Source organism: Phalacrocorax aristotelis, chromosome 1 (assembly GCF_949628215.1).
Source record: "Phalacrocorax aristotelis chromosome 1, bGulAri2.1, whole genome shotgun sequence".
NCBI lineage: Eukaryota > Metazoa > Chordata > Aves > Suliformes > Phalacrocoracidae > Phalacrocorax > Phalacrocorax aristotelis.
In genome coordinates this window covers 156,448,355-156,470,844 of record NC_134276.1, presented here as the reverse complement: position 1 = coordinate 156,470,844, position 22,490 = coordinate 156,448,355, and the positions used below count along the sequence as shown (strand labels likewise).

Here is a 22,490-nt window from a genome sequence, read left to right as displayed (position 1 = left end):
GAATCCCTGCTTGATTCTGTCAACTTTACTCACAGCGTACCTTTGAGGAGAAATGAAAGGGAATATTTTGGTAATTAGAAGCTATTCAGCATCAAAGAAGACAGCATAATTTAGCCACCGAATTTAAGCAGTCATAATTTTCCTGTATCCTGAAGGACATTTGCATCATTATGCAAACAAGTCTCTCACAAACAAAAATGGAGTCTGAAAAATAAACATTCAGGCAAAGTGAAGTGAGATCTTATTAGGGCAGGTTTTCCTACTTTTCTTACTGTCCTTTCATTTTCAAAGGGACAATGAACACAAATCATATTATGGCAATGCAGTATCTAGCCTCATGCAACCATTGTTAGTGTTACAGTAGAAATTAGCATTTTTTACACTAACCTGGAGGTGGTGGTGCACTTTCAGTTTCAGTCTCTGAAAAATGAGGAAAGAAGACAGAGGTTTTTCACACATTTGGTATATGCTTGTTGAATTTGGACACAGTGTGAGTTAATTTAATATTTTAATGAAGTTCTCAATTTTTTTTGCTTTCACACATGCAACACATGGCATCTTCAGAGTGACATGACCAGAGGCCTAAAAGTTATGCTCTATGAAAAGAGGGTACTGAATTTATTGAGTCTGACTCCGTATTGACTTACTGAGAGATATAATACTCATAGAATCATTTAGATTGGGAAAGATCTTTAAGATCACTGAGTCCAAGCATTAACCTAACACTGCCAAGTCCACCACTAAACCATGTCCCTAAGTGCCATGTCTGCATGTCTTTTAAATACCTCCAGGTATGGTGACTCAACTGCTTTCCTGGGCAGCCTGCTCCAATGCTTGACAACCCTTTTGGTGAAGAATTTTTTTCTACTACCCAATCTAAACCTACCCTGATGCAACTTGAGGCCATTTCCTCTTGTCCTATCCCTTGTTACTTGGGAGACAAGACTGACACCCACCTCACTACAACCTCCTTTCAAGTAGTTGTAGGGAGCAATAAGGTGTCTTCCTGACATGCAGGTCATCTACCTGTATGTATTTGTATTAATTTATACATAGGTGGGCCCCAGTACATTTCAGGATCTTTTTGCAATTCCAGTTTAGGACAGTTCTGGAATGTCATGGAATCCAAGCTGAATTTCAAGTTTGGGTTTGATACATTTAAGTCAATTGGACTTGAACCTAAGCTTAATTGTATAACTTACCATATCAGTATGCTTCTGTCAGGTGATACCCTATGTTTAAGCAAACTTCCCATCAACTGGAATAATATTTGCTATTACTTTAATCATGAAGCATAATGGATACATTAACTGCGGGGGATCATGCACAGAGGATCCAGAGACCTTTATCTCATATTCACTGCACCATTAGATCTAGAGTTCAGTGTTCAGTGTGAGCAGAAAGTAAAAAAAAATCAGCTTAGCTGCTCTGCTTAGGACCTACAGTATCTTTGGTTTTTCTTTCTTTCAGTCATGGTTTTTAATTGAAATCATTTCCCTTTCAGATGTGTGATACAGAAAGCAGGTTTTTTAGCCTACTTAAATGTTATCCTTTTGGGATGACATGTTCTCCGATCTAAAAACATAAGAACAAATTAACTAGATCAAATTAATTTTTAAATCATTAAAGGAAGCTTATTTTCAACCTGTAAAATCCTTAGGACTCTGGACTGGCTGAAAATAGTAGTATTTATTGGAGATAGTGCATTGACTTGTAGCTCAACTACTTGCAACAAGCAAAGATTTAAAAGGTTGAAAACCTTAACTGTAACAGTAGATGGCTCTTACTAACCTTTGTCATGTTATGGGCATTAACCTTTGGGACCCCACTCCAGGTCATATTCAGGAAATAAAGTTTCAATTTCTGTCACACAGAAATGCTGGTAAGGTTATTCCTTTGCACTCAGGTCTAAATATAACTAAAACATACTTCTCATTCTTAATAAATCCATTTAATGTTTAAAAGGGAGGAATACTTTTAGTACAAATATAATTTTAAGCTGAGTGTGTGAATTTGATATGGTTTAGCAACTTCCAGCCACATAGGCGGATGCTGTAGCAAATCCTCATAGAGGGTCAAGAGCTCAGTGCTGTACATTCTGGTCACAGCACCCATCGTATGGAATAAAAGGGACAATGTATATTAAAGACCAACAGACAGAGAGTCCGATATTAAAATAGCTTTACTTAGGTTCATAGCAATTCCTTTTTTTCTGGTCTAATTACTAACATACCAAGTTTTGCTTTGTGGCCTAGGAAAATATGAATATTTTTTCATATGAAAATATGAAAATTCCACCTCAAAAAGTACATCTTGGAACATATTCCCTTTATTACCATGACATTTTCACTGCTTCCACTGAGAATAAAATAACATCTCTGTGGCATGGAAAAGTAATAGAAGAAAATTATTGACTGTATACTCGTCTTTTTGAAATTCAATAGCTAGAAACAGGGAGTATTCTTATGAATACTGAATTAGAAAATTCTGCCTGGCTTACTAGCAAGAGCCACACATTTATAAACAAAAGTTCACCAAACTAAGCGCTTTCCAGGCTCATATGAAAGGGTTATGAGCCTTTTGAGGGACTTGCCTTGAATTTTTGTTTTATTTTGAATGGTATTTCATGGCTTCATCACACAGTAGTGTTGGTCAGAAATCACACATCTTTCTAGTCCTGTCTTACCTAGCAGTAGGCACAGATGTTAGCCAAAATCTACAGCACAGACCAGATCTGAAACACTGTTATTATTATCTAAACTTCACCTCATACATGCAGACGTACAAGGAGATACTCAAAACCTGAGCAATGACATGGGCAACCTACTCTAGCTGACCCTGTTCCTAGCAGGGAGGTTGAACTAGACAACCTGCAAAGGTCCTTTCCAACCTCAGCTATTCTGCAGTTCTGTGATGGGGTGATGACTGAAGCCAGACCAGGAAGTCAGTGGTTTCTTTCCTAAATCATAATTCAAGACCGTTTGGGCTATTGCTAGGAAAAGTGAGGCAAGAACTGAGCTCAGGGGAGAAACCTGAAGTGCAGTGTGGAATGGAAAAAGGAAGGGGGAGAGTTCCAGGCACTGGGGGTGGCTGAGACATAGAGACATGGGAGATACTTCGACATAAGCTTTTGGCCATGTGCGACCCCTTTCATGGTCATGCTTGGCTTACAGTTCCATTCCTGAGGATAGCCAGGAAAAAACCCATTAATAGCACCGAGTAGTTTCCAACTCCCCAAAGAATGATAGCCCTCTCTGGCTGACCTCTGCAACAGGCTCGTCAGCCAGGAAAGGGCTCTGTGCACTCAACCAGCAGCTTACGGTTGTGCTCCTTCCTAGGAGGCATGCTCACTGGAGTCCCTAGATGCCATTCCCAACAGCCCCATTACCTAATATGGTGCTCTGTTGAGGCATTATCGAGGGGCTGGCAGTGGAGAAAGTGTTGCCTCCAGCAACTCCTCAGCCCCTTGGAAGAAGTGTTCTTCACCTGGTTGTAATGATGTCTCTTGAGCTACAGGGGAAAGAGGCTCCTGAAGGTCCAATTACCGCTTAATTGATACCATAATTTCAACTGGGCCTTCTACTAAGCAACTAAAGCTAACTTCTGCCTCACAGTTTCTAAGACAAAAGGTAATGTTTTTTTTTCTTTGCAGTTCTTTGTTTGAGAAGAACGCTGCATTTCAGTGGTTTGTTTGTGCTAAACACAGACCTTAGGTTATTCATTGGTTGTGAAACTTGTAAAGCTGCTGGCTATATATATAATTCTACAGCAAGAAAAGGAATTAACTTAGGAGTCCTTTCTTTATGGCTATTCAGAAAGGATAATAAATTAAGAAGTGTAGTTAGCAGATCAACTGAAAGCACAACTGTCACTTAGATAACGTCTCCAGAAATGCTTTCATGCCTCAGCCATGTCATGAGATGCATTCAGGATCCAGTTTGACATAGGATATGAGCACTTAGAGCCAAGATATTTTATTTGTGATTTATAATTATACATGCACACATATACTCTTGAAAATCAGCAGGAGATGCAATCTTCCATCACTGTTCTGCATTTACTATGCTCAGTTTTTCACATGAGACTTAAAATATCTTGCTATGCATATAGATAACTAAGCTTTAAAAAGTTCCATATTACCCATGTGCTAAAGTTATGAAAATGCTTAAGAACCATGTTAAATTGGGACTATCATTGTTTAAAATTTCAATTCCATTTTAGGTCTGGCTGCACTGACATCTGACCTGCAATAACCACAAGAAGCTTTGGCAGGGAACTGGCAGGGTGCTTATGTGTGATGGCCAGTTTTCAAGGGCCCTAAATTCCCACTTCCACTGGCTTTTGTGACAGCAACAAGCATAGAAACTCCCTGACATCATATATTTTACTTTTCACGCTGAAGAGTAAACATAATGAGGCATGCTGACAGTTCTAAAACAGTCTCCAGGTCCTACTCTACTACTGTGCTGGGAGCAAAGTATTCTGGAGACTGGCAGTTCAGACCATTGGAGAGCTACAGGTTATCTGCAAGCATAACGGGAAAGAGGTCTGGCTGGATAACCCTTCTCATTTTGCAGCTCTGTACTCAGGAGCAGGCTTGTTTTGGGCAGGCTTAGGAACTTTCAGTGAAATTGGAAAATGAGTAGTGGTTGGTTTGGGGTTTGTTTTGGTTTGTTTTGTTTTTTCTCTTAGTGAAGGAAATGACCTTGAGCATTAAAGCAGGGATTGCACAGTCTAAAGATAGCATTTCACCACTACTAGGCTGGAACATTCACAAGAGGGAGGAGGAAAGTCTCCTGCACTAATTTGCCCCTGCAGTTAGATATAGATTGGTTACAACCCAGCAAAGACTCCGGTCTGAACAGCCAAGGGATTTAGGATCTCACCCAGTCTGACCAGAGGGCACACTCCCATTTACCTGAAAGGGAAACCGGGACTGCATCATCATGGATACAGGTATGATATCTGTCTGTGTAACAGCAGCATATTAAAGTGACTTTCATATGTCAAAGAGCACGAGGATGGTCACTTAATGCTTTTTGTCACAAAGACCTGTCAACCTGTGTCAAATTTAAGTAGGTGGATTAAGCTCGCGGACATAGCCTCAAGGGATCAGACAAATATAACTATTACGTAGGCATTCCTAAAGTGCTGACTCTGCTAGTCAGACAAAAATAGACAAAATGCTAGTTTGGGGAGAGAGCATGGCTCACCCCAGCCCTTGTGCCGTTGTCATGTGTAAGGACTGTTCCCTGTGCGCGGCCCCTATAAGACATGAGAACTGCTGTCGTGGCACATGGCTTTCCCCTGGGGTAGATGCTCCACTGAAATAGGTGGGCAGGGAAAGACCAAGGATGTGGAACAGTTACTTGACAGACCTCATGTCCAGATCATCAGCAGAGAAAAGCTATAAAGCTTCTTCCTTTCAGTGTTACATTCCCTGCAAAAAAAGTGCTCTGAAGAAGATAAATGGCTGAAAACAGTCTGACCATTTTCCTATGGGTTACTTCACCCAGACCAGTATAGGGTCACAGTGGCATCAGTGATGCAATGTGATTAAATGCCTCGTCTTTTGGAAGACAGGCACTTGTTCAAGAAACTATAGAGATTACCAGAGCATGACGAGCATTTAATTGGGAAACAGAGGGCTTCATTCAGTCATTTGTAATATATGAAAGCACTCTTAATGCATTCAGTTGGACTTAAATTGAAGTAAATACTAGTCTTATCAATAAACAGTGGAATACTCAGAATTCTACAAATCCTGAGCACAGTCAGTCATGCAGACAGGGTCTGCCTGCTGCCTTATGAGTCTCAGTTCTCCACTGAGAAATAATGGGATTTGCACGCAACTTCCGCAGACAAACTGAACAGAAGCAGGAAACTGTAGTACCAGCTGAAATCATTACCATTTTTATGAATATTCATGAACATTTTCTCTATTACTTTTAAAATAAAGCTACAGAAACTATTCTAAACAAATTTGAGTCCTAGCTCATTGTCATTGTAAAGCAATGTCATTGTAAAGGACTTTGTAAAGGACATTGTAAAGAGCAAAAGTCATTGTAAAGGACTGAAGTGAATAAGTGGTGCTCTGGTGACTGCCTAGATGACTATTATTGTGGCCAACAGTATGATGGAGCCAGACTGATAAATTTATTAATGTATTTCTGTTTTCTGTTTCCACTTGTAATGATGGTGTGGACAGATGAGACTGCCTGTTTTGGCTCACTGTGACTGTTTCTGGTCAGACATGAAAATAGCAACTTTAGGTTAAATACTGTCTCTTATTGCAACAAAGTGAACAAATCAGCCTGTTCACTGAAGCTGAAGTTATTTTTACATTCCAACAATTAAAAGCATTGTAATCCAGTGATGCATCTTCAGGTAGGTACTGGAGAAAAAATAATCTTAACAAAGAGCTTGCTTAAAAATTTAGTTTTGCATATGATTAAAATTCAAAACCATTCCTGATGAATTTCAGCTTGTAGGAAAAAACAAATCCAAGGATAATAATTAATTCCAGCATATAATATCACCTCCAATACTCCCATTTCGGGAATAATCTAAATACTTCAAATTGCAAAGGATTTTATGGGCCATGGGATACAGTTAAACCAACATATGATAAATGCAGAATGTTCCCTGACTTAAGGACTGAAAAACTGAATGAACAGTTGAAACAAAAGCCTAGTAATAGTGAATTCTGTGGAACGGATTAGACACCAAAGAAGTACTTTATAGATCCACTTGAGGAGCTGCAGTGTAATTGGTGACTCCAGATTTTGTCTCCATTGCCATCCACAATTATGAAAGCACATAAAGCAAACATTGCTTATTTAGTGTGTTTTCCTTGCAGTTCCCATTTTTGTAAGATGATGCTATTAAGTAAAATCTGATCATGTGTAAGCTTCCACATCTTCCTCATTTCTTATGAGAACTTTGCTTTCATATGGGAATGAATATCTGAAGAACGTTGTAACCATGACCTGAACAAAAGTAATTTAAGTTTAAAGTAAATTAAGTTTGTGCAAGTAGACTGTCCAGTAAAGGACTATGTCATCTATGCATTAAACTCCCCCATATTTAATTCATAGTAGGTAGGAGGCAGCCATCAGCAGTCAGCACCCTCATCAGATGGTGTAAAACTTCCTTGGCAGTCTGGAAGTTGTGTATGTACTGTAACTGGGAACTAGACGGCTGCCAAACATTGACAGTATTTTAAATAGATAGATAAAGCTAAAGTTGGTGCCTTTAGTCTATTTATTGAGCTCCAATGCATTCTCAAACTCATTTTTAACCTACTCAGCCCACAAGGCACCAACATGGAGTAATTAAATTCCATTTGTATTTCCATTTTATCATTCTTCTACTTTATATGAAAAGAAATTAATCCATAAAAGTTAGTTCCTGAGCACTTGTACATCTAAGAGAAAAAAGAGTATTCCTGCTTGTAACTCCCAGATCACAGACTAGTAGTAGACTACAGTTTGAGGGCTATGCTTAGTTGAAATTTTTTTACTAAATATTTTTCCATTGAGCTTTTCACAATTGCAGTTTTCTAAGTTAAATGATTTTTTTTTTAACTTTCGACACTGAAATTTTGTGATGCTATCCTGCAAAACCTTGTAGAAAAAGTTTTAATGGCTGCACCATCTATATGGCAAAAGGGTTTTGCTGAAATATAGTGTTTATCGAAGTGACTTGTGCTGATAAGGTAATTCAGTTTGCCATTGTAACTGTACCTTTATGAGAAGGCTTTGTCAGCACAGCTGTCCCTGCAAAGCCATTGAATAATTCTCAGGGCCTAAGTCTGTTTGTGGCTATATTGATTTATCTTTTATTCCACATCCTGATGTTTTAGGTTTTATTTCTATGTTTGGAAATAAAAACGTTTTATTTTGAACTATAATTGAAAAGCTTGTTATAAAATGAGGTATATGCAATCCCAAATATCACTGAAAAAATTCTTAGTAGGCATTTTCTCCATAATATTTGCATAGTAAAAACTGTAAATTCCACCCAGAGTCAGCTTCTTCCTACAAATGGTAGCTCAATGATAGAAAGTCTCAAGCTTTCCTGTATTATGGCACCATCTCGGTTTATATACCATCAATTTAATGTAAGTCTGAAATGATTCCCTACTCCTGAAATTCTGTATTTCTCACCTACCTGTTCTCAATCATCTGAGCTGCTCTTTAATGGTGCGTCACATGATGTGCTACATGGTTCTGGCTCCAGATAAAACAGGGGAAGGAGAAAACTGGCTGTGTAAATATTGCCGAACCAGATGAGTACTTATGTCTAAAGGATAGAAGCAGCATTCCTATTTTTACATTGTAAAGCCAACAATAAAACAGTCCTGAAATACCTGATCCAGACTTCTCAACCTCATAGATTTACCTCTACGGTTTCATACCTGAAAGCCCTAGCTCTGCTTCGTCTCAGCACTTAGCACAGATTCCTGTCTACAGGGGTGTAGGTGTAGTGGAAGCTCCGCAGCATCACTCCCACTATGCTATAGTTCAGCTGTGAGTGTTCACTCTGCCTTTTTTATAGTGTGTGTTAAAAAGTTCCCATTAAGGTCTGCGAACCGATGCGTACTATGCGTCTAAACCTGATGGTCTCCGTGGGATTTGCTAATGACCCGTAAGGGGCGCTGCCGGCTCACAGTACCGCCCATGTCCCCCACTTGCTCTCCGGGTTCCAAGCCTCAGGTATGACTGTGATTTCCAGAGAGCAGCAAGGAGTCAGAGCAGGTCTGATTCTTTTCTTCAGGTCAAAAATTAGTGATCTGGCTCACAGGTTAAAATTCAGTGATCCGTATTTTAGTATTTGTGGAGACAAAAGACACACAGCAATAGAGAGCTGGGTTTTGTTAGTTCCAATGTTCAGGAGACAGCCTTTTCTGCATAAACACAAAATGCATGAACACAGAATAGTTTTGATTTCTTTAGAATCATAAAATGTTGCAGCACATTTTTAATGTGTTAAATTGTCTGTGAATTAACATGATTTTTTGGCAGCAGGTGCTAATGAGAAATCAAGCTTTTGAAATTACTTCTAGCCAAGTGAAATTCTTGTTTTAACCCAAATCTAATTAATCTGTCATGCATTTACTGAAATCAATTAATTCACTCGTCAGAAAACTTTGATCCCATGTAAAAAAGTATGGCAATAGATAGACCTGATTCTCAGTTCCCTATCCTTCTTTGTAACAGTTTGTCAATAATTTATGTCTGGAACCAAACAATTTAATTTAGTTCAAGAGATTCCCTAGGGAAAAATGAAAGCAAAAGGCACCATGGTATGATACCAGACACAGCAGTACACTGAGTAATGCTAACTTCCTTTCTGGAAGCTGCAAAATGTAATAAAGTGGACCAGGTTATTGGATTAAAAACTTCATAAAACAAAGAACTGCTGCTCAGGAATGACAGTAATTTATTCCTCAGGTTTAACAATATATTTTCAATGGCAGTTGCTCTTCTAATTATAGGATAAAAGTCAGCAATAAAGTTGAAAGGGCAGTTATTTCAAGAGATGAATACTTAACCAGTAAAGAACTTCCTTTCAGATTGTCCAGATAATTTCCAAACCAGCTCAAGAAGCATTTTCCTAATTTAGAAAAATGTCTTCAATCTTGCTTGACCCAAATGACAACACTGTTGTTCTGCTGAGCTATCCTGAAAAACTTCACCCGGAATCAAGGAAATCAATTGCAGTATTGTTTTATGGAAATTGCGTTACGGACCCAATGCGCTGTGTAACTGCAGTGAGTTCCACAAAGGACCATGATTCCTGTTGTTCAGTACATTCAGGTTAGTCCCGAGAGCTATGTGAATATGTGCAGATAGTAGGAAATCATTCCACTTAGGGAGCTTGACTTGCAGGGGAAAATGAAGGCATCGGCATAAAGCTGTGGTGACGTGAATACATGCAATCTAACTTCAGCAAATTACAAGGAAACATTTGAGATGTGCTGATAGGCTTAATTTTAACCAAATTTCAGAATAAAACGTTTCAACAATTTAAAGTTAAAATCTGCTGTTATTCCCATTCCATAGCTTCTGAAATGTCAACTTTTCTTTGAGGGTCAGGGCAAAACTAAACGTGCACATGTTGGGATTTCCCCAGTACTGAATTTCTCAGCTTGTTATCAGCTCTTTGTCAAAGTAATATGTACTACAACTGTGTCTAAACACTGTCATGACTGTGTCCAAATACCAAATAAGAAAAGCATTTGCTTCAAGTCTGTTTGACAGTGGGTGACAGATAATCTGATACTCTGTGATATTTTCAAGAAGGAAGAGTCTCCTCAGACTTCCTTCAGATAAGAGCACTTTTCTGTCATCTGCACTTCAGTACTTGGTCTCCTCTTGAGAGACAATGTCTTACAGGATGGGATTGTAACAAGGAACCCTGACACAGGGCTGTCAGGTGCGTAGGTGATTAAAGATTGTTTCAAGTAGCTAATCACTACTAATCCACTACTTGTGTCAACCTGAATTTTTTACCCAATGCTAATTTTCAGTCATCAGGCTTATGGAAAATAACTCACTCGAGATGAAAAAGAGGGTAGTAGCATCCATTTTCTTAGCTTACTAAGGGTAACTCATATTTATGGGCTGTGATATTCAGGGGCTGCTACTTTTTGTGACTGCTGGTGTTCCAGTACTTGCCAGCCAAAGATGATTTGTAATTAAGTCTGGAGAAGAATTTAAAAAACCCCCAAACATAACTGGCAGTGCAGGAAAGCTCTGTATTAGAATTGAAGTATTGCTGATACCAAACACTTGAAGAATCAGAAGTTACTGTACAACTCAGAAACTTACTTATTTAATGGGAATTCTATGTAATGACTTTGGGAGTTTGCTTTTTTCGTAAGCTTATTTGCATATAAATATTTATTGTTGTTCAAATGCCATGAATTCAGTGTTGTATTGAAAAATCTTTAGGAGTATTTTGCATATGTGGAGAGAAAGGACCTTTTCTGTAGGTAAAAATTTAAGAGAACTAAGGTCTGAGAGAACTCTGGCACCAGGCAAATCTTTGGTGGATCGTGCAGCAATATTTATGTACGTGAAAGTCATATATGCCCCTTTGTGGGTGTTAGGCATACAAAATTACATACATCCCTCTGTGTTAATACTGTTACATTTTCTACATCTCAAGACCATTCTGCAGCAATGAAGATAACTGTGAGAATTTTAACCCTCCACTTAAAAAAAATCACTTAACTTTGCCTTTAGGGAAAACACCACGGCAGGATGTTTGCAGACAAATTGTGAGGGTTTTCATCAGTAAATCAGTAAGTGATACGTATAAAAGAGAGCTCTTACAAAGCACAACAGCATTGAGATGCTATTGGGAATAACAGTCACAGCTCACTGAATATACTTTCTATCCAGCTAAAAAGCTGTTGGGTAAGAGAGAACCCTTCATTGCAAAACATGGAAATGCAAAACAAGGGCAAAGAAAAAGGGGCAGAGGACAGAGGTCAGATTTCCCCTTTAAAAATAGGGCTAAGGAAAGCTTAGATGAAAGATTAGTAAGGCTGGAGGGAATGCCATGGAAAAAATGTCACCAGGCATGTGACCCTCTGTGCCTTCACTGAAGTCTGCATCTGTGGAGGAGTGGCAGCCACAGCCTCCATTGGTATTATGCTCCTCTTTGGGTCTAAAATAAGTTTTTTGGCCTAGATACTATGTTCTTATAAAAACACAAGCTACTGAATATGCTACAGCATGTGTATGTATATCTCTATCTACATGAATATCATAGCACAAGACCCAGAAGCTATTAGTCAATGACGTAGTCCATCTGCATGGCATTTCTCATGTGACTGTTCCTAGATATCTCTAGCCACAGATATTCTCCACATCACCAGGGATAAGTGTTTTCTCTAATTTTTGCTAGGAACAATGCTTTAGTGGTACTGGAAACTAATAAAGCTGTTGAAAAAGGACAGAAATGCAATGATATGTACATTTAGGAGTGCAAATGGTTTGAAAAGTTTAATTTCAGGTCAGAAAACAGTGAAAGGCCCTACTACAGTAGCACAATCAGCTCTTCCTTTTAAAACAGTTGGAACTGGTGCTAGGGGCCATAATTTGTGCATTTCTCTTGTACAGGAAAGATCTCATGGCAGAAAGTTATGAAATGAACACAAAAATGCCCAAAGGCTGGAATTCAATGACTGTTCAACAACTATGTCTCACTGCTCCTTCTAGTCCGCTCGCACACCAGAGTAGGTGAGTATCAAGGATTAAGACCTATCACATCAAATGAACCAGTAAGCTTTTCATTTGGGATATCTTCCAGTTTTAACTGCATCTGTATTTGGTTTAATTTCATCACAACTTCAGGGCTTTGAGAGAAGACAAAATATGGAATAGGCTGTCTGACTGGGTTTGCATGCTGGCTGAGCAAAGCACAGCTCCTGCTCAAGAAAAAAGTAACCATTTGAGCTATTTTGTGAGTTGCTTTTGCTCAGCTCCCACCTAACATGTTCCATCCAGTGGGTTCAATAACAAGAAGTGGAGCAAATGTCTCTGTAATTTATACCTATGCAAACAGAGATAAGATTTATAAACAGTAATCTGTATGAAGAGGGAATCTTTATCTGTGTCTGTGTATGACTGCAACCTAATCTTGGCATTTATGACCAAAATTAGGAAGTTATTCTGAGCTTGCAAAGTCGTGGTGAGTGTGTATTTTAATACAGATCCCTCTCAGGAAGCATTGTGGTACTACTGAACAATGCCTTCAGACACTCACTAAAACCACCATTTGATCCTATGGAGAATTAAATTAGAACGGAGCTTTTTGTAATAATCACCTGATCAAAATAACTTGCTAGAGCCACCACATATAAGGACAACTGCCCTTAGAAGTAGATCACATGCTATTTTCAATTAGTAATAGGGCCAGGGCATAGCAAGTTATGTAAGAAATATTTCTTAATCTCCAGGGAAGCAATGACTCTCTTGAACATGTTCCATTGCTGCAGGATACAAAAGGACTCCCTTCCTGCTGCAGTGTCTGTACGCTTTTGGGAACATGGAGCTGGGACATGGAGTGGGTCTAAACTGGGGAATGAGTCACCAAGCACCCACGTCCTGGTGCTGCAAATCTCTGCACTGCATGGAAGCCACCTGTACTGACCGACTTGCAAGTTACTGTATTTGTGAGGGTCTTTCAAACAAACAGCAGTTCTTAGGATGGTCATTCTTTTTAGAATTTGGAAACTTTTCTGAGACTGTGCCATATTTGACTTTTGGTTCAACAGCCCTCCGACACTACTGAAGGAGGTCTAATATCCTAAATTAACACCCATCTAGCACTACCAGAGAGCAGGACATGAAACATCTAACGGCTAACACCACGGCTAACTGCAGCAGAGGCCACAGGTTATTGTTGCACTTTGAACTGAAAATATATGTAAAGACACTTGGCCAAGCAGTAGAGAATTGGAGGTGTGACTGGTCATCTTCAGCAGTGGCACTTCCAAGCAGTGTGGATGAAACGCATCCTGCATTGCTTAGCCTCGGTCCCACTGCTCTGTGGAGATGCCATTAGCAATACAGACATAGGTAATGGGGGAGTGAAGCCTGAACCACTCCATTTTGTGAATGTCACATTTTTTAGGGTTCTCAGAGGTCCCTGAGCAGAAATCTATCTTCATACTTCTTGAGTCTACAGTAACTTTCTGTCCCTACAGCACCTCAGGAAGTGGTGAAGATTGACTGAAACCTTTACCAAAACATGCTTGCTAGAACAGCTTCTTAGGACATAAAGTCCTGTTGGACACAGAACTGGATTTTGACTCCAATTCACTCTCTTCTGTAAACATCTTCATCTTGGCTGAACCACCTGCTGGTTCAGTGAGCTCTAGGTGCTAAAACCATACCTGACAAATTAGGGAGAGTAAATTCCAGCAATAGGAATAATGGAGATTCCTAAACTACGTGTGTTTTGCTGAACACATTGTAGAATATTAATAAACATTTTATTATTTAATGTAAAAGTACTTGTAAGTCACATCTACAAATGTCCTTGCTGTAACCAGTCATTCATCGAACAGCATAAAGCTGTTGGAGGAAGTGAGAGTAACCAGAGCAGAAAGGAAAAGGAGAAATTAATATTGATTTGAAGAGGAATGCAATCTTATGTTTCCTCTCATTGATGCAAAAAATAAATTTAATTTTTATTTAAACACTCAGCTTAGCCATGAAATAAAATATATTAACTCCTTTTTACAAATAATAAAGCAAGAGACCCTAGCTAGATCTTCCAAATAACAGAAAAAATGGCAGTAGCACCTTTTTTTTTTTTTAATTTTTATTTTTATCAGTGCACCCAGCAGATTACAGAAGGGCACACTCTCCTCTGCTCAAGGGAATCCGGGCCCAATGTACACCCTCATGTACTGAGGGAGAGCATCCAAGTATCACATGCAAATCATGCTGGAGTGGAACTCTCCTTGTCTTCTTATAAAACTAATAATTGCACAAAATCCTTAAACACTAATTGAACAAATTATATAAAATAACTCTGCAGCCTTATTGTTAAGGTACTCAGAAAAAAAGGAGACACATGAGTGTGCCTACAGTGTGAGTTAGGAGCCCAAGCTACCATTATAATCAATTGAATTAGATTTTTATTCACCATAAAATAGCTGCTTACAGCTCAATTAATGTTCTTAAACATAGGTGATCAATGACATTCAGATGCTGTAGCATACCCTTCTGGCTTCTAGCTGCTACTCCAGGGTGTTGCAGATCTCCCAGAGGTCCTGAGTCATATCTGCATGTCCAAAATGGGTATTCTGTGTATCCTAGAGCATCTCATATGACAGTAGGCACCTGTGTTTAGGCAACTGCTGGCTGGTCAGCTGAGAACCAGTCTAGGCTCCACTGACTGTAATGACCTGCTGTCCGTGACTCCAGTGGGAACGGGGACACCTAATTCACTTGCACACGCTTCCATTTGGGTATCAGATTCCTAACCCAGAGATCTTCTGTGGCAGTGTAAAGACCATTAGGATCTCTGTACGGTTGCAAACTTATCAAAATTTTCAATGAACTAACATGGACGTTCATGTCAGATCAGTCCTCTCTTTGCTAACTCTTAAAACACCAACAACTCTTCAAACCAAAAGAATGAAGTCTCCTGGTGGATGTGAAGTGCATCAAACGCCCCTAGTGAATGATGGAAAAATGGCTTCAAATATTGGTTTCCTAACAGCAGTGAAAAAGAGAAAACTTTTTTTTGAGTCTTCAGAAGTAGCACTTCAGTTGTGACTGAGAACAGAAAGGGCTAGATGGGAAGAGACTGTTTCTCAGCCACACAGTTCCTAGGATGCAAGAGACAGAGCTGTTTGCAGTGAGACTGAGAGAAGCCAATTACAACTGAAGTTAATGATTCTCTCCATTTACCTTCTCCTTTATTTTACAGATTTTTACATCCAGTACAAAGCCACATTACAGTCTGGATGAGAACAATCTTTTCCCCCTCACTCTAGAACAATTTTTAAATTAGGCCCTGTAACCTAGTGGAATCTCTGCGTTTTCCCTGAGTGACCATTCTAGTAGCTGGCTGTATCCCAAGGGATATTTCCCCAGGCAATTTATTTTCAAACTTGATTTGCTCTTCTGCTTCAAGGAACCCTCTGGATGTCCCCTTGTGAAACATGAAATATGTTGTACAACGTATTTTCCAAAGACTGTTAACATGTGGCAGCTACTAATGTTTTGATAACTGAAGTCTCCCCAGATCTCCCTGCTATTGTTTTGCTATGTGACCACAGACCTTCCCATCTTGCTTGGTAGATCCTTGAAACTAATATGAAGAAACTCATCCAGTTTTTCATGGAACAGAAGGGTACTGTAGCATGGTTGGGTTTTTTTAAAGCTCTCTTAAAGTGATATATTTAGGAGGTATGAGGGGAAAGAACTGGGCAGTCCTTTATTTATCTTCCCAACAGGTGCAGCATAGGGAGGCACAAAGGCAGCATTTGCTAATTTCAGTTTTGCCAAGTACAAAGCACCCTCTGGTCTGTTGAAAGACCATTCCCTGCTTTCCTTCTAAACTCAGTGAGTTTTTTTCTTCTAGTGCGACAATACGAAATATTTTTCCTGTGCATAGATGCACTGCATTTTTCACAGGGTGGTTGAGATTTTCAAGTCAAGTAAGAACAACAATAAGTCATATCAATCTTGCATTATCCTCCTACACTAGTATTAAAATAAAATCAATGCATTGTATAAGAAAAAAAAATCAATGTAGTTCCTTCAATTTACACCATAATAAAACAAAACATAAAAAAATCCAAAGTAAATCAACTTTGGGGATATTTCTTTGCCAGTGTAGGGTTTTCTCAATCAAATTAATCTGACTGGAAAAGTAGTCTTAAACTTAGGAGTAGTGGAGGCAGAAGGTCAAAGAATAAATCTGAGATGCTCTGGTACCTCAGAAGGAAGTGTGGGAGCAACACTTAGAAATTAGCAATGGGAGGGCAAAGACAATCTAAGAACAACTCATTTCCCAGCGTGCGACAAGATCTGTGCAGGAGGACACTGCTCTAAAGGGCTCAGGATGGGAGCAGGGCCCACCCTAATGGATCTAATTACAACAGTTAGGCGTAAGTTTGCTTTCCGTCTGTGAGGGCTTTAAATTTATTAGATAGAGGTGATGAAGAGAAACTTTCTAAAGAATTAAGAGGGAAAATAAGACAAGGGGTTAGGGTTTCCTCTTCCCCTCGTCCACCAAAACCCATTTACCTGTGACTTTAATACGGGGCTTGTAAAAGATATATATGGGCCTCACTTGGAATGTGATTTGGCTCCAAGATTTACAGTCAGTCCTGCAGAGGGACAATGATGATGGCGAAGATGGATGTCTGTATGCTTTTCGTTTGCCTCACTGAAGCATGCATCTATGTAGCAAGGACAGCAGCAGCTGCACTACCCAGTTTGGTGCCGCAATAAAATGATTATACAGGTCCAGTCTTCTGCATGGAAAGCACTAAGCAATGTAATACGATGTTCACATGCTGGGTTCTTGAGTTTTCAGGAAAACTTTCCATCATCAGTGTTAATTTTGACACAAGCCAAATCCATATCCCAAAGCAGAATTTCCATTTAACTTCTTTTTCACCTCTGAAAAATTTGTCTTGAAAATAGGATATTAAAAGAAGTCTTACTTTAATTAACTCTTATCCAACCTTGATATTGATATTGATTTCCCACTGGGAAGCTGCTCTACATGTCTACTTACATGGTTTATGACTAGCTGACTTGTTTGACAGTGCCTATTATCTTGATACACTGGACCATGGTATTGTTTTAAACATTATAAATATAATGCAAATATAATTATAGAAGAATTGTGCAGTGAAAGAAAACTGGTCATGTTTAAAAGCCAATAAAGTAAAGGCTGTTTCAACTGGGCTTCTTCAGAGACAACAGTGTTAATATGTCTCCAAAGCAGTCTCTACTGATATGTCTTTTTACCTCCTTTCAGAAATTCCTTCATGTTTTAGAGATTGTCCTTCTAACAGGCAATATATGCACATAGTTTTCTTCACAACTATTACATCTATGCTGTTTATAGATTGAAAAAAAGTTTTACTGAAACACTTTCTAAAGTAGACACACTGATTTTTAATTTTGATTCCTTGCCAATATGTGGGTGCTCCAGCAGTGCTCAAACTGAGCTTGCAAACCCTTAGAAAATTAAGTTGGCAGACAATCGATAAATGCCTTGGCTTGAAATCTGGAATGGTCACTTAACTCATGGCCATGAATTATTTCCTAGATTTGGGAGAATAAATAAGGCAAATTTACAGAACTAGGGACTGACTTGCACCTGTCACTGTGGGACGGTGCCCACAAATAGTTTGAAACTGTTGCTCTTGAAAGACTTGGCACTTTTACAAAAGCATATCCAAATGCCATGGCCTGTGACAGTTTAAGAGGGCACCTAATTAATGGGCAGCTCTTATTATGAATATTGGTTAAAGGAAAGCAGGGAGAGGAAAGATTGACTGACTCATTACAATAAATTCCAGGAAGCAATTATATGAGGGAGGGTTATTTTATTAGTCACCAGGAAAGCTAAAGGCCATTAAATTTAAATGCACTGGTAAAGGTCTTTGGCATCACAGTCCCATCCGACTCATCCACTGGGATCAGTTAACCCATTGATGTAAACTTCACCCTGTGAATATGAAATTTTGAACAGGCTAAGACAAAACTATCTTACAACAGCATGACCATACACTCCGAAGAAGCCACAGCTGATATAATATATAGGACTTCGACTTTTTAGGAGTGCAATAAAGGCCTTAAATCATTAGTCATGGAAGCCTGTTTCCACAGTGACACATTCCATCAGGCTGAAATGCTCCAGCAACTTTCTCTAAGCTGAGTGGTGTGTTTAATTTGGTGATCCTATTTGTTAAGAGCGCATCGTGGGACTACGCTCTCACCAAGTCAGGATATTTCTTACTTTGGTAATCTAAGAATCTTAAAATAGCTCAAAGAGGATTTGGCCTGAATAAAAGCCTGGGAGCTTGCTGCAGTAGTGCTTCTGGAAAATCTAGCTGTGTACCTCAGACTGCAGGGACAAAAAAACACAAAGCTGAGATTTTCTTAACATACAAGTGTTAGCCAGTTTCTGACTTCTCAGCTGCTTGTTCTTGCGTGTGCTGTTTTTAACTGGCAGGACCTATGAGAATAAGGAGTACGTGATCATTCATGTAGATTGCCTCTTTTGGAAATGTCAGAAGAATACTGCTTAGGTGCCCTTGTGGTGCAGAAGCCTTAAGCCTCTTTTTTTTCTCTGCTTCCTATTGTAGTCTGCCAACCAGTTCCCAAAAGGTTTCTCAGAGAGTCCTTCCAGTGCTACCTTCCAGAATGTAGCCAGTCCAAGGTTCACCTTCAGTCATTAATTACCTTCAATCCTTCATGCCTTGGAAATTACACTGAGAATGGGCATTTCATGGACACTTGAGGTTCTGAATTCTAACTGGTAGAGTTAGTACACATACTAGCCGTGGTATTATACTATTATTGGTACTGAATCCTCCTGCCACTAATACAGCAAGTACTTGCACTTACTATACAAGTACTGCCACAGCTCAGGTGAGTTCTTGATCAACAAAAATTCTTTAGGAAGCAGCTAATCTCTTAAGTACAAAAATAAACCTGTTATCACCCTGATCTACTGGCTGCAAATAAGCTGGATGCAATGAGGAACAACCAGGGTACAACCTGTATGTATCACTGTTCCGGACCTCATTACTACTTGTGAACTCTAGCTCTATCAGGACAGAAGGCTTCAATATTTTTTATGTTCCTGAATATTGACTTATCAAAAATAACATTTAGTCCACTGTCGCTATAATGTTGTTCATAGTTGCTAGGTTTTTTTTTTAACACTACTATGGAGCTGCATTAGTAATCGCTGAATTGTAAGAACATCTTTGAAACGATCTAGTCTTAAAAAGAATAATAACCTTCAGAAACATGAGGCTCCAAACAGATTTTCTGCAAAGCACATATCTTTTGAAAGTGCATAAATGTTTTAGGGTTTTTTTTAGTTGGCGGCTACAGAATGCATTCTTATTAAACTGTGTAATATCCAGTCAAATAACAGATCAGATAAAAAGGACACTTAATACATGTGTAAATCATTTGAATTACAAATAAGACACTCTAGAAGGGGCTTGGCTCTAGGTTTGATATAGAGGATTAGGCTCTTGTATTAATACGTGCACTTGGTGTAGCTATTTTCAGAAGGATACTTCATCCATCATTGTCCTCGAGTACTAAGGAGGGCCAGTAAGTAAAATGATCACATCAGTCTGTCAACACTACTTGCTTAAGACTCAGTCATGCAAAAAGTTTGGTTTTCATATGCCCCCAACCCAACAAGGTGCTGAAACTGCCTAATGCTCCTGATAGTTGCTCTGCTCTTGTCTTCCACAAAACCAGAAAATATTTCAAAAAGACTGCTAAGATAAAGCAAATGCTATCGATAGGTGAGTGTTAAATCAAATGTACTTATTCAAACTGCACACATGGGCCTACCAGATCTTTCAGAAATGATGGGAAACAAATGCTACTTAATGACTTCTATACTTTCCACAAGATTATTTTTAAGATTAAACTCAGTTTGCATTTAGGAATGCATTAGGGAACCTGCCTGTATACCACTTTTTTTCCAACACTTGCAAAGCATATACAGTTTGCCCCTTTATGGCTTTGCAGAAGTTATGTATATTGTCAATGCTAAACAATAATCATCAAAAATTCTTGCCAAAATGTCTTGGTTTGAAAGAAAAATAAAAGAAGGGCTATAGAAGTAATGCAAATATAGGAAACTTATTTAGCTGAAATTTTCAAAATAGTAAAAAGTAAATGCTAGCTTTTAAAAAGTTATGAATTAATAAACCATGAACATTTTACGCCTGGTTGGGCAGCCTCCAATGGACAATTCTGTATCTCGCTAGCAGACTACATACTCCGTTTCTTTGCTATGAGCTTAATAGTACCACAAAAGAGGACAGTATTACTGCCTTTAACTATCCATCTGAAACATAAGAATTTCTGTAGTGTGGCAAAATGTATCATTCCAGTTTGAGCTGTACAGAAAAACTCACTATATTCTTCACTTATGCATTAGACATAGAGAATACATTTTCATCAGAACCTTAAAACTGTTTCATGAACACAACCTGTCTATTCAATAACCTATAAAACTTAATGAAAAACATACTAACATGTTGATTTTTTAAACCATAAGAAATGCTTATCCCCTGTTTTCCAGAGTCTAGATATCTTAGCTATAGAGAAACCACTAATTGCACTAAAAAAATCCTGCAGACCTTAAAAAGTGAATACAGCATTTGCCCAATCAAGTAGCTTCTCAACTTCTCTGCCAAGCCATTGTTTATTTGCTAAAATCGTCAGAGGCCAAAACAGTTTTGCTCTATACCCGTACCTGAAAGTAATTTCTTAGTTTAAAAGGACTGGTGATCTGTAATGATATAATGATGTTACATGGCTATCGCTCTTAGATATTATTTGTTGCTGAATTATTCAAGGTGATCTAAAAGGTGTTTTGTGTGTGTGCGTACTCATAATTCCTGTAATTAAGAAACATTCAGGTAATATTTGCTATGCTTACCATCTTTCTTGGTGGGTTCCGGCATTGTTACAAGAACTCTTTATTCCCAGTGAGTTTCAGCCTTTCAAATGCAGTAAGTAGTAGCCCCAAGTCCAGCTGAGAGAGTATGCAGATCAGTATGACAAGCAGAGGGTAAGAAGAATTCCTCTGGTCTATATACTGCGACTGAAATATCAATCAAAATAGCACCTCCTCTCTTTTCAATGCAAACACTTTGAAAATTGACAGTTATGGGAACCCCTCTCACATCTGTTGTCTGCAGCCTCTGCTCCCTTGGCTTTTGGAAGGAATCTCTGCTGCATTGCATGGGGCTGATGAGAACATCTATAACTTTCTAAATTCAGCTGCACTGCCCGCTCTCTGTGTCTCTCTCTGTAACATGCAGACACGCATACACATGCAGATAGGGGTTGAAAAAGTGACTGCCACACTATTAAAGAGCCCCTCCTGCCTGCAGAACTTATAGGAACTACCTGTATACATTTATGCCTTTTCCCACAACATAAAAGGGACAAATAAGTATAGACAGTATGCCTGCAGTGAAACTTCATTATCTTCAAGAGAAAATGGTATGCAAAGATGGAGTGAGAAGTAGAGTACTTTGCAGTATTAATGAAGAGAAAAGGATTATTGTGTTCTTCGCTTTACATTTTTACACTTACTTGGGTCATTTCCCTGTAGCCATCCCCATTTTGGCTTTCGTAGAGACTATAGTGTTCCTGTCAGCACTACTACCTCATTAACTGGGGAGGTCACTGCTGAGAGATGAGATATTCTCTTTTCCACTCATCCAGGAGATGCAACACTCCTTGCCTTTGCCAAGCCAGGAAACCAGACAGAAGGAATGGAAATCCTATCTGTAGCACACACACCGAGCCACTAAACTAAGCCACCGGGGTGCCCTTGTCTTAAACTCCTACTTAAACTATGACTATGTAGGCAATAGAAATGCAGGTCAAGTTAATCAGGGGGTGCTAGGATTTATTTTCATATGTCCTTTTAGGATTTTGAGACAAAACTGTAGTGATTAGTGCAATAGATGTAGTGATCCTCAAGGGCTTCATGCTATTAAAACACATGTTCATGCCATAATCACATATCAGTAAGAGCTAGGCTACTAGGCAGACTAAATCTACTCTCTAAATTCACCCAAATGTTATGGAAAACATACTTTACATCTTCGAACAGGAGTTAGATGTAACAGTGGTCACGTGCCTGTTTATCCTGTAGCCAACGCATGATTGTTTCCTCTACAATCTGTTGTCTTCTGGCTATTTAGCCATTTTATAGACATC

General features: G+C 38.9%; 1 protein-coding gene across 3 annotated transcripts in view; it reads right to left on the bottom strand.

Moving 5' to 3' along the window:
* MYBPC1 (myosin binding protein C1) overlaps window positions 1-21,326 on the bottom strand; it is a 79,443-nt gene extending 58,117 nt beyond the window's left edge. Inside the window, exons 1-2 of one of the 3 annotated variants that reach the window (XM_075074747.1) lie at window positions 21,196-21,326; window positions 388-420 (exon numbers count right to left, since the gene is read on the bottom strand). In XM_075074747.1, the coding sequence (XP_074930848.1) occupies window positions 388-420; window positions 21,196-21,220 (58 nt within the window). In that variant the 5' untranslated portion in view covers window positions 21,221-21,326. The remainder of the gene's footprint in view (window positions 1-387; window positions 421-21,195) is intronic. The other 2 variants (XM_075074738.1, XM_075074757.1) reach the window with 2 other exon arrangements.
* Between the last annotated feature and the right edge of the window lie 1,164 nt (window positions 21,327-22,490).